The 15821-nt window shown below is 37.5% G+C and overlaps 1 protein-coding gene across 2 annotated transcripts in view; it reads right to left on the bottom strand.

The window, feature by feature from the left end:
* Positions 1-8740, bottom strand: part of LOC110448482 — a 37211-nt gene extending 28471 nt beyond the window's left edge. The window contains exons 1-3 of one of the 2 annotated variants that reach the window (XM_021494743.1): positions 8655-8740; positions 5060-5163; positions 3556-3855 (exon numbers count right to left, since the gene is read on the bottom strand). In XM_021494743.1, coding sequence (XP_021350418.1) covers positions 3556-3855; positions 5060-5135 — 376 coding nt within the window. In that variant the 5' untranslated portion in view covers positions 5136-5163; positions 8655-8740. The other variant, XM_021494744.1, reaches the window with a different exon arrangement.
* Positions 8741-15821: the final 7081 nt, after the last annotated feature.

The raw sequence follows: 15821 nt of genomic DNA on the forward strand, positions 1-15821 counted from the left end.
GTTCATTGCATGCACCAAAAGTACAGTTGTGTGACCACACAACGCACCAAAAATAGCATGGGCACATAGTGCATATATTGTGCACACATCGTCCGCATGTCGTCCACACATGGTGCGCACAACTGTGCGATTTAACAATCATTCACCCCATTGTGTTCTTCTCTCCGCACAACTGTGCGATTTGGTACAATTTGTTGATCAATATTACAGAATGAAAAAAATACGAAAGGTTTGTGTACAGGTGAGAAAAAATACACGGCCAGACCAGGGTTCGAACCCGGTACCCTCCGAACTATAGACAGATGCTCTACCGATTGAGCTACCTGGTCACCGACGATCGACCCAGTCCAGTTCTGCTACACTTGTATGCAATAATGTACACTGTATATTACTTTAATTTCTCATCACAACTATTTTAGATTATGTACAATTTTACAATGCCTGTTACACAGTATTACAGTGACTGTTTGAGAGTCTGGAATGAGTTTGGCTCCAAGGTAACAGAACAGGTAAATACAAATTTGATGGGTGACCAGAGTTTTACCTGGCCTGTGCCTGACACATAGATCTGATATGTGATACCATATGTTTAGTATTTGTTATTTGCATTTGGTTTGGCCTTAGCTTCCCTTCACCTGGAATTTCACACCCCGACGAGTTACGTAAGTGCTCCTGGTGAGGAAAACTACGGTCCAGGTACCTGTACAAAGTGGCTATGTTAACCTGTATACGGGACTGTCTTGTAATTTTACATGTGTCGATTAAGGTCGTTTAAAAACACCGAAAACGCCATTTCTAAATTTAAGACAGTAAAGACAGAAAGATAAAGAATACTTAAAACTCAAGTTTTTATGTTTAAACAAGAAACCGTATATATTGTTAAGCCATTCCTCAACTTACACCAAGCATGATTGTTATCGCACAACGTTCGTCCATCGTGCGAACAAATGTGCGCAAGCAATGATCGTCTAATTTGTTATTGTACGCACAAGGTGTGCACACCACACATCGTGTAACGTTGGGCAGTCCCACAACTGTATCATCCTCCAAAATCAGGGGTTACACTCACTTTAGCTCTCTGCACCCCTGGAATATGTCAAAGTAAAAACAAAGGCTCAGTGCACCACCTTGTGGATGAGATGAGAACACTGGTTTGATCCTTTGATATACACAAAAAGAATCTGTCAGTTGTGTAATGGCAAAATAGACTGCCTCTGAAGCTGGTTGTCACTCCTCTGTAATTTTCAAAGGACAGGCATCAGCCTAGTGATTGGTCAGATCTTTATACCTGAGACCAATCAAATAGCTAGCCAGGTAATCTTCAAATTTGCTATGACATATTCCTTGGGTGCAGAGAGCCAAAGTGAGCATAACCCGTGGATTTTCGAGGATGCATCATTATTAATTCAAAACATTTTTATTTGCTTTTCTTATTCTTAATAACTGATTGTAAATATTAACAGAGGAAAATAAGTTAATGAGTGAGGGAATGAAGAATTCTCTGTATGGACAAAAGATTCTATAAGCTGTGCAGATATATCCAATTTTTTTGGAGGCACATATCATCCATTCTTCCAACCTGATGTTTGTCAGGGCCCTTAGCCATTTGATTTTATTCTACAAAATTAAGTACATTGAATTAAATTGAGAAAAAAAACTATATGTTGTAGTATTCAGAGAAAGCCAGGATTTGTTTGATACATTTGTAAATCCGATCCCAGCTATTGAAACAACATTACGCCATGATGCTGTCAAAAAGTCTTGAACATTGGGAAACCAGGTAGAGAGAGATATCCAAGTCAATGGGCTCCTAAAAGGTTGGCAGCCCTGGGCCCTGGGTGGTCGGGTGGGGCAGTGGATAGCGCACTTGCCTTTCATCTGCCCGACCACTTGGGTTTTCTCCGGGTACTCCGGTTTCCTCCCACATTAAGACCCCGTGCACTAACATAACAAAAGTGATTGATATAAGTTGTAAAACTTTTTTCATAAATTGTTGTAAAATAAATAACTTTATATTAGCCCTGGGCACTTCTTCTTTAAGAATAATCTGATCGTGACTGTTCAAATTAGTAAAAAAAAGTTTAAAATCAATTTTCAAAAGCCAGTCACATTCACTTGAGATATATAGGATCTTACATGAGTATCCATTTCATTTGAGATATATGAAACAAGTCTTAGAGTATTTCAATTTAGCGAGCCTCTGGAGAGCTAAAATGACAAATTTGTGACGAGTTTCATAAATTTCATATGAAATGAAAATCAGTGAAAGATCCTTTTTATCACATAACTAACATTTATGGCATTTATCTGTGTAAAACGACGATTTTCATGCAACCTTGAAATGTAAAAAGCCGCCATTTTGACTCCAGTGCGTAAGTCTGTGACGTCATGTACTTGTCCTAGGCGTGACATCACAATTGAAACAATTGAAGCTTACAACCAATCACAGGGCTGATAGGTCATATTACATGGGTTAATACGCAAACAAATATGACATGGGTATATTCACTGGATAACACGGTACATTATGTGATAAATACATATATCCAAAACTGAATGGAAGTTCAAATCTCAATACTATGAGATGCATATCATTATAAAGATTTAGCAAATCGCCATTCCTCTATCCCATTTTTTTCAATGACTTTTTCAATGATTATAATGCCATGCTTAAAAAATATCTATTTGGAGTTTCCCTAATAACATTTGAAGGCAGGTAGATAGGTAGGGATTTTTTCCCAACAAAATGTTGCGCTATAAAATATTTTATAAAAATCAAAGTTTGATTTAAAAAAAAAAAAAGTCACAGGGGAGAAAAAAGGGATGTCATTTGTCATCTGAAAACTGTGAACAAATAATTTAACTCATTCACCCCTGAAGACATATTTGAACCCTTCCAATTCAAAGGTTGGAATAGTTCATTATGAAACTTCAGGGGTGAATGAGTTAAAGGGCAGCTAAAAGTTGCCACATCAGAGACGGTTCCTTAATACCTTCAATAATTCGCTGTATTCCTTCAAATATCATTGGCTAAAAATGGTCACAATGACCTTCAATGAGATTTTATTACCTAGGACAAGAATTCAAATCTTGATTTAATGCTCTCATGTGTTGACATCCTAATTTGAGGAATTTTGAGGTATCCCTTTTTTGCCCACACCTCTGTCCCAAGGATGGGGTGGAGCCCCATCATCTGTTTATACAACGTTGAGTCAATTTGGCCCAGGGATCGATGACTAATTCAGGTAACAATAATTTACCAGTACTCATTCAGAAGGCTTTAAACCCATTCACCCCTTATGTCACATTAGAACCTTTCCAAATCAAAGACTGGGCAAGTCCAGTTTAAAAATGGAGGGGTGAATGAGCTAAAGATTCAGTTATATTTTCCCATCTACGGATGTGTTAAAAAAATATAGTCAAAATCCCTTCAGATATTTTATAGTAGTATTTTTAAAAGAAACTTGATGTCAGTTGAAAAATGAAAGACAGATCAATGCTGCCCCATGGGCCAGGAAAGCTAAAAACACTTCTATACTAGACTTTTGGACTTACCTCCCAGATATAATTCTATTCTGTGTATGAGAGTATGGTTTTCGGCATTTGTGGCGGTACAGCGGTAACTTCCTGGTCGAGGGTCGCTATCCTGTTTTGGGAGAATCATTAAAGTCTGGTTCCTATTATTCTCGTCAAGTTGGTAATCTGTTCCGTTAATGTGTTGCCATGTATCATTTTCCGTGGCACGAAAGGACCAGATCAGTCTAGTAAAGCCGGTAATACAACAACGTAGGGACTTTTGATGACCAGCGATCATAAAGTCAGCACTATTCATTCCATCAGTGTACCTCAAAGGTCCTGTGATTGACAGAAGTATGAAAAAATACAAACGAATACAAACAAATAAAAAACAGTCCTGCATGTAAATTATGTACGTGAGATTTGGTAAGGGACTAGGGTAGTCTTTAACATTATCAGGGTTATCAGCGACATTGTAAGGGTTACTTGTGATATTTTCATGATTACCTTTTATGTTGTCGGGGTAAATTACCTGTGATATTGACAGGGTTACCTTTGATATTGTAACGGTTACCTATTATTTTATCAAGGTTACCTGTTATTTTATCAGGGTTACTTGTAATATTGTTACCTGTTATATTGTTAGTGTGACCTCTACTGTTGCCAGGGTTACCTGTGATATTGTCAGGGTAACCTGTGATATTGTCAGGGTAACCTGTGATATTGTCAGGGTTACCTGTGATATTGTCATGGTTTCCTGTTATATTGTCAGTGTAATCATTGTTATTGTCAGGCTTACCTTCGATATCATCAGGGTTACTTATAATATTGTCATGGTTACCTATAGTATTGTCATGGTTACCTTTCATATTGTCATCGTAACTTGTGATATTATCAGGGTTACCTGTGATATTATCTTAGTTATCTTTGATATTATCATAGTTATCTTTGATATTATCAGGGTTACCTGTAATAGTGTCATGGTTACCTTAAATATTGTCAGGGTTACCTGTCACATATATATATTATTGCCTAGAAAAATCTAGGAATCTGATTGGTTAAAAACTACAGTGTACCAAACCGCATTCGTAAATCTCAGGGGGTATACGAAAATCTCAGGGGGTATACGGTCATGTCACATGATTCTCAGCAGTAATACTGTGGAATCACATGATTTTACAAGGGGTATACAGGTCACGTGTCTTTGTATCTTGCGACCGGGCATCGGGAGACAACTCGCATTCGTCGTCTGCTTCGCTGTTTACAAAATGGCAAAACGTTTCATTTTTGTCCTGTTACAGTATTTCGTATTTCCTTCGGCCTTTCGGCCTCAGGAAATATGAAACCCTTTAGGGTCATACCATCCCGTATACCCTGCCAAAAATCCGTGTAACTTATATTGTTACCTTTGATATTGTCATGGTTACCTGTGATATTGTCATGGTTACCTGTGATATTGTCATCGCTGTAACTTGTGATATTATCAGAGTTACCTGCGTTGTCGTCATTGTTACGCGTGTTACTGTAACACTTTACAGCTTACCTGTCTCGTTACTTTCGGGACACGTTGTTTCTCCATAGTCAGCCAGGCACAGGATCAAAAGCAACTTCAGCAACATGGCTCTTGTCTCCTAATGTGAGGTGTCACTGTAAGTAATTTTTATGAGAAGACACCATCACTCTTTTGTTAATGTAAGGTTGTAACACAACACAAACAGAAGTGCAGAAAAAATTACTCTTATTTTTTTTCTGATTTCTTATAGTTATGAAATGAACATTGATAATTATGTAAAAGATGTGGATTAATTAGGTTGCCTTACAAGCGTCAGCTGTAGGGAATTTCCCTTTAGCTCAGCGATAGAGCATCGGGCTGGAGAGCCAAGGGTTGCGGGTTCGAACCCCAGCGACGGCACTATCTTTATCACTATTTCTCGTCCTATTAAAATTATGCGACTGGACAGGAAAAATGTATAAGTCAGATCAAGATTTGAACCTGGGACCTTTGAGCTCTACATGGATGCTCTAACTTACTGGTGGTCGGGTGGCGCACCAGATAGCACACTCACCTCTCAAATGGATGTTAAAAGTTACGGGGGTCACCTTCCTGACTATGCAGGTTTTCTCCAGGTACTACGGTTTCCTCCCACATTAAGACCCAAGTGTGCTAACATTCTGGCCAGCAAGAGTGATTAATATAAGTGAACATAACTTGTTGTTTCATAATTGTCGTGAAATAAATACAGTTTATATTTATTTAACAAACTCACTGACTGAGCTACCTGGTCACCGGTGATCGCCCCAGTCAAGTTTCACTAAATTTGTGTTAGAATCCATTTACTCATGGGAGTTACCACGTTCACACCTAAAGGTAACTTTGGAACCTTACCAAATCAAAGACTGGGCAAGTCCATTTAAAAATGTAGGGATGAATGAGTTAACCACCATAAGAAATTACTTGTTGCTTAGACCACCAGTGTGCAAAACATAATTTGGATACATTTCTTACTTGTATAACAGAAGAGTATACAATTATTACCCTTTCACCCCTAAATATCTTTAGTAGACTCTACCATACATCTATCTGGATGAGTCCATTATGGTCCACAGTGGTGAAAGGGTTAATGTAGATCAAATTACTGAAAAACATAATTTGATAAGGAAGAAATGCATACATTTGAGCGGAACTGGACTGTGTTGATCACAGGTATTCAGGAAGCTCAACTGATAGAGCATCCGTCTAGAGTTCGGAGGGGCCTGGGTTCGAATCCCTGTCTGAATGTGCAATTTTCTTTCTCCTGTTATACTTGTTTCTCTTGATTTCATAGGCAGCTCATGAAATACTCAGATGCAATTATTTTGTTTCTGTATGGGATGGTACAGAACCCTTTTCTTTAATACATATTATTTTTTCCTCAACACCAAATGTGATATTGATACTTCAATATAATATGTAATACGCAGGAAGTAGTGAAAAGAATATGTGCGTTCACTTGGGCTCAAACCTGTGAACCCAGACAATTCTACTCGGACGGTTTAACTGCTGAGCTAAAGGGAAATTCCCTCTAGCCGGGGCTAGTAAGGCAAAACTTTAAAATTATGTACAATGGCTAGTAAGGCAAAACTTTAAAATCATGTTCAATGGCTAGTAAGGCAAAACTTTAAAATTATGTTCAATGGCTAGTAAGGCAAAACTTTAAAATTATGTACAATTGCTAGTAAGGCAAAACTTTAAAATTATGTTCAATGGCTAGTAAGGCAAAACTTTAAAATTATGAACAATGGCTAGTAAGGCAACTTTAAAATCATGTACAATGGCTAGTAAGGCAAAACTTTAAAATTATGTACAATGGCTAGTAAGGCAAAACTTTAAAATTATGTACAATGGCTAGTAAGGCAAAACTTTAAAATTATGAACAATGGCTAGTAAGGCAACTTTAAAATTATGAACAATGGCTAGTAAGGCAAAACTTTAAAATTATGAACAATGGCTAGTAAGGCAAAACTTTAAAATTATGAACAATGGCTATTAAGGCAAAACTTTAAAATTATGAACAATGGCTAGTAAGGCAAAACTTTAAAATTATGTTCAATGGCTAGTAAGGCAAAACTTTAAAATTATGAACAATGGCTATTAAGGGAAATCTTTAAAATTATGTTCAATGGCTAGTAAGGCAAAACTTTAAAATTATGTACAATTGCTAGTAAGGCAAAACTTTAAAATTATGTTCAATGGCTAGTAAGGCAACTTTAAAATTATGTACAATGCACATCCTTTACTTAGTCTCCACTTTCTTGAATGGGGAAGGTCGTCAGCACCAATTTTGTGGAAAAATGCATGGTATGATCGAGATTCGGACCCTTAACCCTCCGAACCCTACCAGACGCTCTACCAATTGAGCTTCATGGTCGCCAGCGATCAACCCAGTCCATTTCCTTATCAAATGTATGCATTTCACCTTGCATTACTTCCTCTTAAATATTGTTGACAGTGGTTTGTTCCGTCATTAATTGGATACTCTTCTTTAAACAATAACTGCTTTTAGCTATAACGGTGTATCGAAACTGGACAAGTTGCTGACCACCAAGTAGCTAAATTGGTTAAAGTACATTTTCCCTCTCCTGCTACAGTGATGCTTGTGATCAATCCTAATGTTTCAGGTACTGGGTGTTTGCTTGGTAAGGGGATACCTAAACCTGGGTTGCAAATAGTGTTGTACTTGGAGGGGAAGACTTCAAACAAGAAAGGGAGGATTGTAGGTCACAGGTTCGAATCTCAGTCTGGTTGTGCTTTAAGTCATGACCTGTGACATCAGTATACTTTTTAAATGTAATGTAACAGGAAAGAGATTGGTGTGCTTCCTTTTGGGATCAAACCAGAGACCCCCAGCTTCCCAGTCCACTGCTAAAGGGAAAATCCCTTTAGTGTGAAGCTAGAAGGAAGTCACAATCATATGCACATGCAATCAAAACTTGCCACACTACTCCCCCTCCCCCTTAAATTTCTAAATGTGTTCACCCTCCAAGAACACAACACCCCAGGCTCTAACTCCCTGTCGTTACAGGGAGGGCCAGGGACACCATTTGTAACATGAAAGACAGCAGTGTGTTTCCACCAGGGATTGAACCGGCGACCCACGGCTTCCAAGCCTGTGGCTCTACCTATTGAGCTATAAAGGGAACTTCCCTCTAGTGCAAAGCTTACTGGTTGTGCAATAAAACCTACCACATTATAAAGCATTATGCTATCAGTTTGCTTAAACTTTGATCTCTATTCCGCGGTGGCCAAACTGTTTACTGTAGGCCTACAATGTACATCAATATACAGTGACGGTGCCTAATGCACATTTAATTAGTATTCATTAATTGGTATAGACAATTAGCTTTAATGCCTATTGAAACAATAAAAAAAATTAGTGAATATGAACTTATTTGAGTCATTATGACTGTCATATCATATAACAATTAAAGAATAGTTAGCTGTATACAGGTATAGGCACTCAGGACAATGTCAATGTGAACGTAGGACTCAAATAGCTAATTATATGAAGTACAATATTTCGGTGTCAGTATGAGTATAACAATATATTTTCATGTGTTTATACAAAAAAAGGTCTAATCAAATCAGATCAAAACTATACCTTCCTTGTTTCGTATATGTGGGATTTTCCGCAAGTTATATTTATAACTTATTCCTAATAAACTTCATGGAAAAGCTCTACCCAGAGTTGTCCTTCCTACATCGTATTCTAGGTAACATAATACAAGCGCGGAACTTGTGAAACAAAAGTGAAACGTTTCGGAGGGAAATACAAAAGGACTTTTAGTATTCTATTCTGGAACAGACTAATAACTTCAGTAATAGAATTGCTCCGTAATTTTGATAAGTAATAGGTAAATCCAGATGTTTTGATGATCAGGGACGTATAATTGACTCTGTTGGGAATTTTTTGTCGAGACGGATTATACATTATCGATATTATACGAATTTTGCTAATCTAATAGGTTTGGATTGTCATCGAGTAAAGCGTTATCAGTTGATCCAATTTCCTCAGGTATGCTAAATGGATTACGAAGACACACAGTTGTGGGTATCTAAATAAACTACATGCGACTGTCTCAGTACGGGAGAAGGGAGACAACTGCGTCGAGCTTATACGTGTATAAGATGTAAGCTGGCGTCGAAAAATGTACTAGGTTGCAATATAGTTTCTGGTTTTTCCTGGTGAGTTGTTAATTTTAGGGTGCATGCTTGAAGTAATACACTACTTTGTTATTATCGTGGTTGGATTGCGCTACAAAGATCCAATTCCATCGTTAGATATATTTACGTTCAAAACACACAAAAATAGTACATGTAACGTGAAATAATTAACACAGACCCTATACAGTCTTTACACGGAAATGCATGTATTCACAACTTACCATATGAAAATAAAAAAAGGTGTTGAGAGGCCCCAGACGGGATACTTATCAGCAACGGACAAAAACTTTTCTTTTTGATGAGACGAAAATACGGACAGCTAGGGGTGTAAATAGACCTTACTTGAATTGGATTCATTTATGAGAGCGTCCTTCCTGGAAGGGCCCTCGTAGTGGGTCCAGAAGCAACCCCCGGGACCCCTGAACCCCTTTAAAAATGAATACATCAAGTTTAAGATTTATTTGTCTCAGGATCATTGTCGCACAAAGCTGAGACATTCTACAATAAAATCTTGTTTTGATTGTATTTTATATCAGCATACATTATTTCCGCGTGATACATAACATGCCATCATGCAAAGCTTTCGGTGTGTGTTACACGCGTACGTATAACATAAATGAGTAGTAATTCGGTTTACAGAAAGTTCGCAAAACTAGAAAGTGGTGAGGTCATGATTTTCTTTCTATCCTCCCAAACGTAACATTCCTCCTTTTAATATTTTTAATAACTGAGCTTTTCTCGACAACGTTTCGTGTGAATGTTTCTTCAAGTCAACTGAACTGCTATACGATCCTGAAAGTCGTAAAAATATTTCCTCAAGACGAAAAACATCAGAGATGGCCGGACTTACCCCGGGGCAGAACTTGCCCCGGCCCGGTCTACCCTATACCACAAGCATTTTTTTGTATTCGTTTTTTTTTTAATTTGGTGGAATCACCGAGAGCCATATAAAGCCATGTAGTACATACGTCTCTGTATCACCTGTATACCAGCGTACAAGCAGCTGCGCTTGTTATAGAAAAAAAATCCCTTGTAACTAACATTTTGGCTTGATTTGGTTTGTATTTTACGTCCTATTCCGTCTCTGCGTATTGCAGAGTTATCGTCTCTTGGGAGCAGGTATTGATTGTTACGTCATTGGTTTGTGCGAGAAAATTGCGTCGTTTTCTCAAAAATTGATGACGTTACTCTCACAAATAAGTGACGTAACAATCAATACCTGCTCCCAAGAGAAGATAACTCTGCAATACGCAAAGACGGAATAACAGCTATGGTCATTTAAAGGACGTGCCAGGATTTTTGGTGGTGGAGGAAAGCCGGAGTTCCCGGAGAAAAACCTTTTCTAACTAACATTTTGGTTTGGTTTGGTTTTTGTTTGTGTTTGATTTAAGGACTGACAGGTTTTTGTGGTGTTGGAAAACCGGAGTTCCCGGAGAAAAAAAAAACACTTGTTAACTAACAACAGAGACAAATGTATAATACGTTGATACATTAAACCAAGGACTTAGATACTTCCGTGATTGAACGTAACGATATAATTGGTCCCCGATATCTCTAAACATGACGGAGCGACCCAAATAATGTAGTCATTGTTGTCGATGGCCCTGTCTATATATGTGTATGGGTCTCATTGTGAGAGTAACTATGGTTTCTTACCTTGGTAATTACTATCAGCTTATCGACTGCAGAGCCTGACGTAATCGTTTCTCTGAAGTATACATGACTTGATTGAAAGCATGCTTTAGACAATGACTTATTATCATTACTCAAATTCTGTCCATAACATACATATGATCATCAAATAACGAAATGTTTCGAAATAAGCAAAAGATTATAAAGAGCAACAGTTGGTTATATTTTCAATATTTAATATTCTTTAATTGTAACTGTGTGACTGTTAATTTAAACATATGTTAATTAGTGTCAATTAAAATTGAAAAGGGATTAGGCACAAGTTATTACAACTTATCGGAGAGACTGTTCGTGAGTTTTTCCTTGTTTTCCGCCCGTTCACTGTTCTCTTTTCTTGTGAAGTTATTCTATTACACAGTTTGCCCAGTTTTATCCATGTTTGTGAATTCCTCCCTACATTTTACTTCCTCTCGAGTAAAATAGTACAAGGCATGTATTTATAAAGTATTGCAATTAAGGTGTATCACTGCACAAGTTAAAATCACACAGAAGAGTACCACTTAAGAAATGTCTCTGGACTTTGAGTAGAAGAAGATAAGAGCGTCTCAGTTCTGGCCTAGAGTTGCTTCCCTTGTCAACGTGTTCATCTCCTTGATAGCTGCAGTTGTTGACTTCTATATAAAATGACTTAAAACAAATTACTCGAAATGGTGATAACGGAAATGATATTTAACTTAATAATACCGTTTACATATTTCATATGACAAAATGCCGTATTATTTTCTCCATTACGAGTTTAGAATATTATTAATACTATTTTATTTCTGACACCGTATATTTCCATTCGTCCTAGAGGTGAGCGAGCCTAATGGATAACATAAAATCTGAAGTATTGTCTACGCTTAGTACGCGACGCATTTAAATCTCCATTTTGTTGAAATGGCGACAATTATTTGACCGTAAAACTACGTCTCCTCTGACCTCTGAACTCTGACCTTTGCTGTCCGTTCAATGTAATACTACCGTACCACCTGTGCAGGGCTGACTCAAAGTTAAATTTCTGTTAAAAGAAACTTGATATCTCAATCAAACCATGCCGAGATCTACAATTGTAATCTTCAAAGTATCGTCCTCCAGTCGTATGTCACTCTACCAGACACCAGGCCGATCAGATTAAGAGCTCTCGATCGTTAAGTAGGGGCTGCAGGTGCCCCTGAAATGCTGCTGGTTTGTAATTAATTATAATTAAGATGTGTTAGATAAGGAATGGTGTTGAGTAAAGTTTGTCCATATCTGTATTCATCTCCTTCAGCATTGTAAACAGATACATGGAAAGCACAATGAAGAAAGAATTTAAGTTGATTGCATGAACTTAAAATGTATGCGACTTTTTTGTAATGACCATACTTACGGTGATTTTTTAGAGTATTGCCCAGGATGAATGGCCGAGGAATTGTTCCCGCTAAAAATGTTGCTAGCACGTGACAAGAGCTTAAGGAAAATTTGTTCAACACTTGAAATCACCCAGTGAGATAGGACAGCTCGTTCTCAATTTAATTAATATGTAAACCCAAATTCTAAATTACACGTGACAGGAACTATAAAAGTTCTTCCCCAACTGAAAATCACTCGATCGGCACGGGGGCTAGTTCGTCCATACTACACGACAAGAGGTTTAAAACAGTACGTATAAAAATAAAATAGCATGTGGGAAATTTCGTTACACGTTCAAAATTAGATTTGAGAAAAATAGACAGCATGGCAGCTTTCGTTTATCGCGATCCAAACGGTTTAACTTTGGTCCGAATATTTGACGCATGCTCATTGCTAGCGCTGACTGTAGTCTTTGGCAGTGTAAATACTTGTAAGTTGTAATAAAACCTTGATTTCCTTATGCTGTGGACCTCATTGTGATGAGCAATGACAGTTATCTAGTTATGTGCTATACTAAAACCAGTATTTTCTTCTGTTGAGGAAACTATTGCCCGATAGTGTCGTGTCAGGTTTCTTGAGAGAACTACATTCTTACAATGCTATATCGGGTTTATCTAGTTTGTTTCTATACTGTAACCATTGTTTTACATTTAGGAAACTATATATTGACGGCCTTTTTACATGTCTTTATAGCCTTGAAAAATGAGCAAATACTCAGGATTGTCCCTCTCCACGGAAATCTTCCGTAAAAGGCGAAAGATTTATTCGTGGTTTTGAGTGTCGAATTTAAACAATGACAGTTATCTAGTTATGTAATGTACTAAAACTATTATATTCTTCTGTCGAAGGAACAATTGTTAGAGCGACCGTATTGGATCGGAGGTCAAATGTTCGCATCTCGGCTGTACGGTGGCTGATTTGTGCAATTTCGTTGTCTCGTCCCTTAAATACAAACTTTATTTAGTTAACAACACCAATGAAACAAATTATTTCCGTTTATAGTTATCATTCTTGTTGTTGGCCCGGATGGTAGCACACAGGGTGCCTAATCCCATGGTGAAAGGAAACCGGAGTACCCGGAGAAAACCCATATGGTACTTTAGTAGGTGATCGAACCCTATACATTTTCACTTCTGATCGGGGAATCGAAATTCGGCCGCCTTGGTGAAAGGCGGTTGTCGCTGGCCGTCTGAACACTGTTGTTGATTTTTTTATTTCCTCTTTATTATCATATTTAAAAAAAAAAAAAAAAAAAACTCCATAAATTATGGGTTACTTTTCAGATCTCAAGATTTTATCAATTTCGCATTTTTATCATTGAATTTCAACTCTGATAGCACTGAAAATACACTGTTTCTTTCATTAGAATATGAGACTCCTATCATACACATTAGTAAGTTAATAACCGTAAAATCCTGTCCATGGGAACGAAAAATCAAAATACAACGTTGACAAAGTACATGTAGATATCAGAGAATTTAATCGAAAATCAAATTGATAAATAATAGATCTATCTCAAATGTCAAATCTTCATTTTTAGATATAAAAAATACACTATTCAGAGTAAGGTCACTCAAAGTTTCACGACTTCCCGTTTTTCTTTATTCTGAAAAATGTGGGCGTATTGTTTGATGGTTACCATAGAAACGAGATTGAAATGAGGGATTAGTCGGACGAAAGGCGTTAGAATAACTCTTTAAATTTGACATGGTCCTTTTCTGCTAGATTAGGTCAATTTGTCCGGAGACGTGGTCAGTCGAGGATCACAGAACATTAAATTTTCTTACTGTCATGGACATAATTAGCATCATCACTTAAATGCTATTTTTCTCGTTTTCAATCCAGATTCATAAAATACTGTTTGAGTGTTTGTGATCACACTATAAAAACTTCCCTCCATTTTCAGATTACAATGGAATGCATCAATCTCACCGCGGGGTGTCCTAACGAACACTGCCGCCGTTCGATGGTCGCCTGTTTTTAGATTCACAAACCGGCAATTCCTGTAGAATACTCGTGTGTGCGCTCCATGGATCCATTTTTACTAGCCCTAGAGATTCGTGGGTGGGGGTCCCAGATAGAGCTAATAACCGATTCATCATCAACTACAACCTTTTTCAAGGTTATATTCTAGCTTACAATTCTAGCTTTTGAGATTTGTTGGGCTTATCAGAGGTGGGATATATGCTACCGCTCATATCATACCTTGGATTTGTGTTACGTGCTACCTTACATATTACATACACATTAAGTCTGTTATTTGTGTTAGAGTTAAGGTTATATGCTACCTTACACATTATACCTGTCATTTGTGTTAGAGTTAAGGTTATATGCTACCTTACACATTATCCCTGTCATTTGTGTTAGAGTTAAGGTTATATGCTATCTTACATATTATACCTGTGATTTGTGTTAGAGTTAAGGTTATATGCTATCTTACATATTGTACCTGTGATTTGTGTTAGAGTTAAGGTTATATGCTACCTTACACATTATACCTGTGATTTGTGTTAGAGTTATGGTTGTATGGTACCTTACACATTATACTTACACATTAAGTCTGTTATTTGTGTTAGAGTTAAGGTTATATGCTATCTTACACATTATACCTGTGATTTGTATTAGAGTTAAGGCGATATGCTACCTTACACAATATACCTGTGATTTTTGTTAGTATTAATGTCATATGCTACCTTACACATTATACCTGCGATTTTGAACGAGGATTGTCATCCACAAAAACAGTTCAATTACATTATCATTACCTTATGAATAAGAATTACACTACGATTTATTTTCAAATTTGACGTTATTGGCAAGAAACGTTTTTAAGCTGAGATGACCATGCAAGGAAAACTTGAAACACGTAGAACACTAACGGAAAAAAGATACGGGGATCCTGATTCAAAGACACTCCCTGGTACCAATGCCCCCAACCTCTCGCCCTCCAATCCCCGGCCCAATCACATCCATGAACCATACAATAGTAGCATGAATTAAACGACTGCTCTCCCTTAAAATCCAGGATTCCAAGCTCCATCGAGTCTGTCAAGCTGTCGGCGGTTACGAGGTTGGAGGAGTATGATACCGTATTTGACCGCAATGAAACCCCATCCTTTATCGGAAAAAAACACTATTCAGTCATTTATGGTTAAGTTTTGCTAAACTCGAGTAAGAATATACCTCTTAAACTCGGATATCAGTAAGTCTACTAGTCTATTCTCTGACCCAATTAATTCCACTGAACTAATTATTTCGATTAAGATCCTGTACTAAATTCTCGGACCTCAGTAAGTCTGCACTGTTGTAATCTCGGACTCGAGCAAGTCTGCTACTACTAAACACAATACACAAATCTACTGTTATCCAGTTGGAATTATCCTTCCCAAGTCAAATACAATGATTATAAGGGAGGGGGTATGAGGTGTGCTGAAAAGGTTGATAATATTTCCAGTGGTGTAAGTGTTAGAAAACGTTTAAAATCCCTGTCCGTGAATCACGTCCATACTACTGCTAAATACGGCCGGTGAGTAAAGTA

Source organism: Mizuhopecten yessoensis, unplaced genomic scaffold (genome assembly GCF_002113885.1).
Source record: "Mizuhopecten yessoensis strain PY_sf001 unplaced genomic scaffold, ASM211388v2 scaffold4083, whole genome shotgun sequence".
Taxonomy (NCBI): Eukaryota; Metazoa; Mollusca; class Bivalvia; order Pectinida; family Pectinidae; genus Mizuhopecten; species Mizuhopecten yessoensis.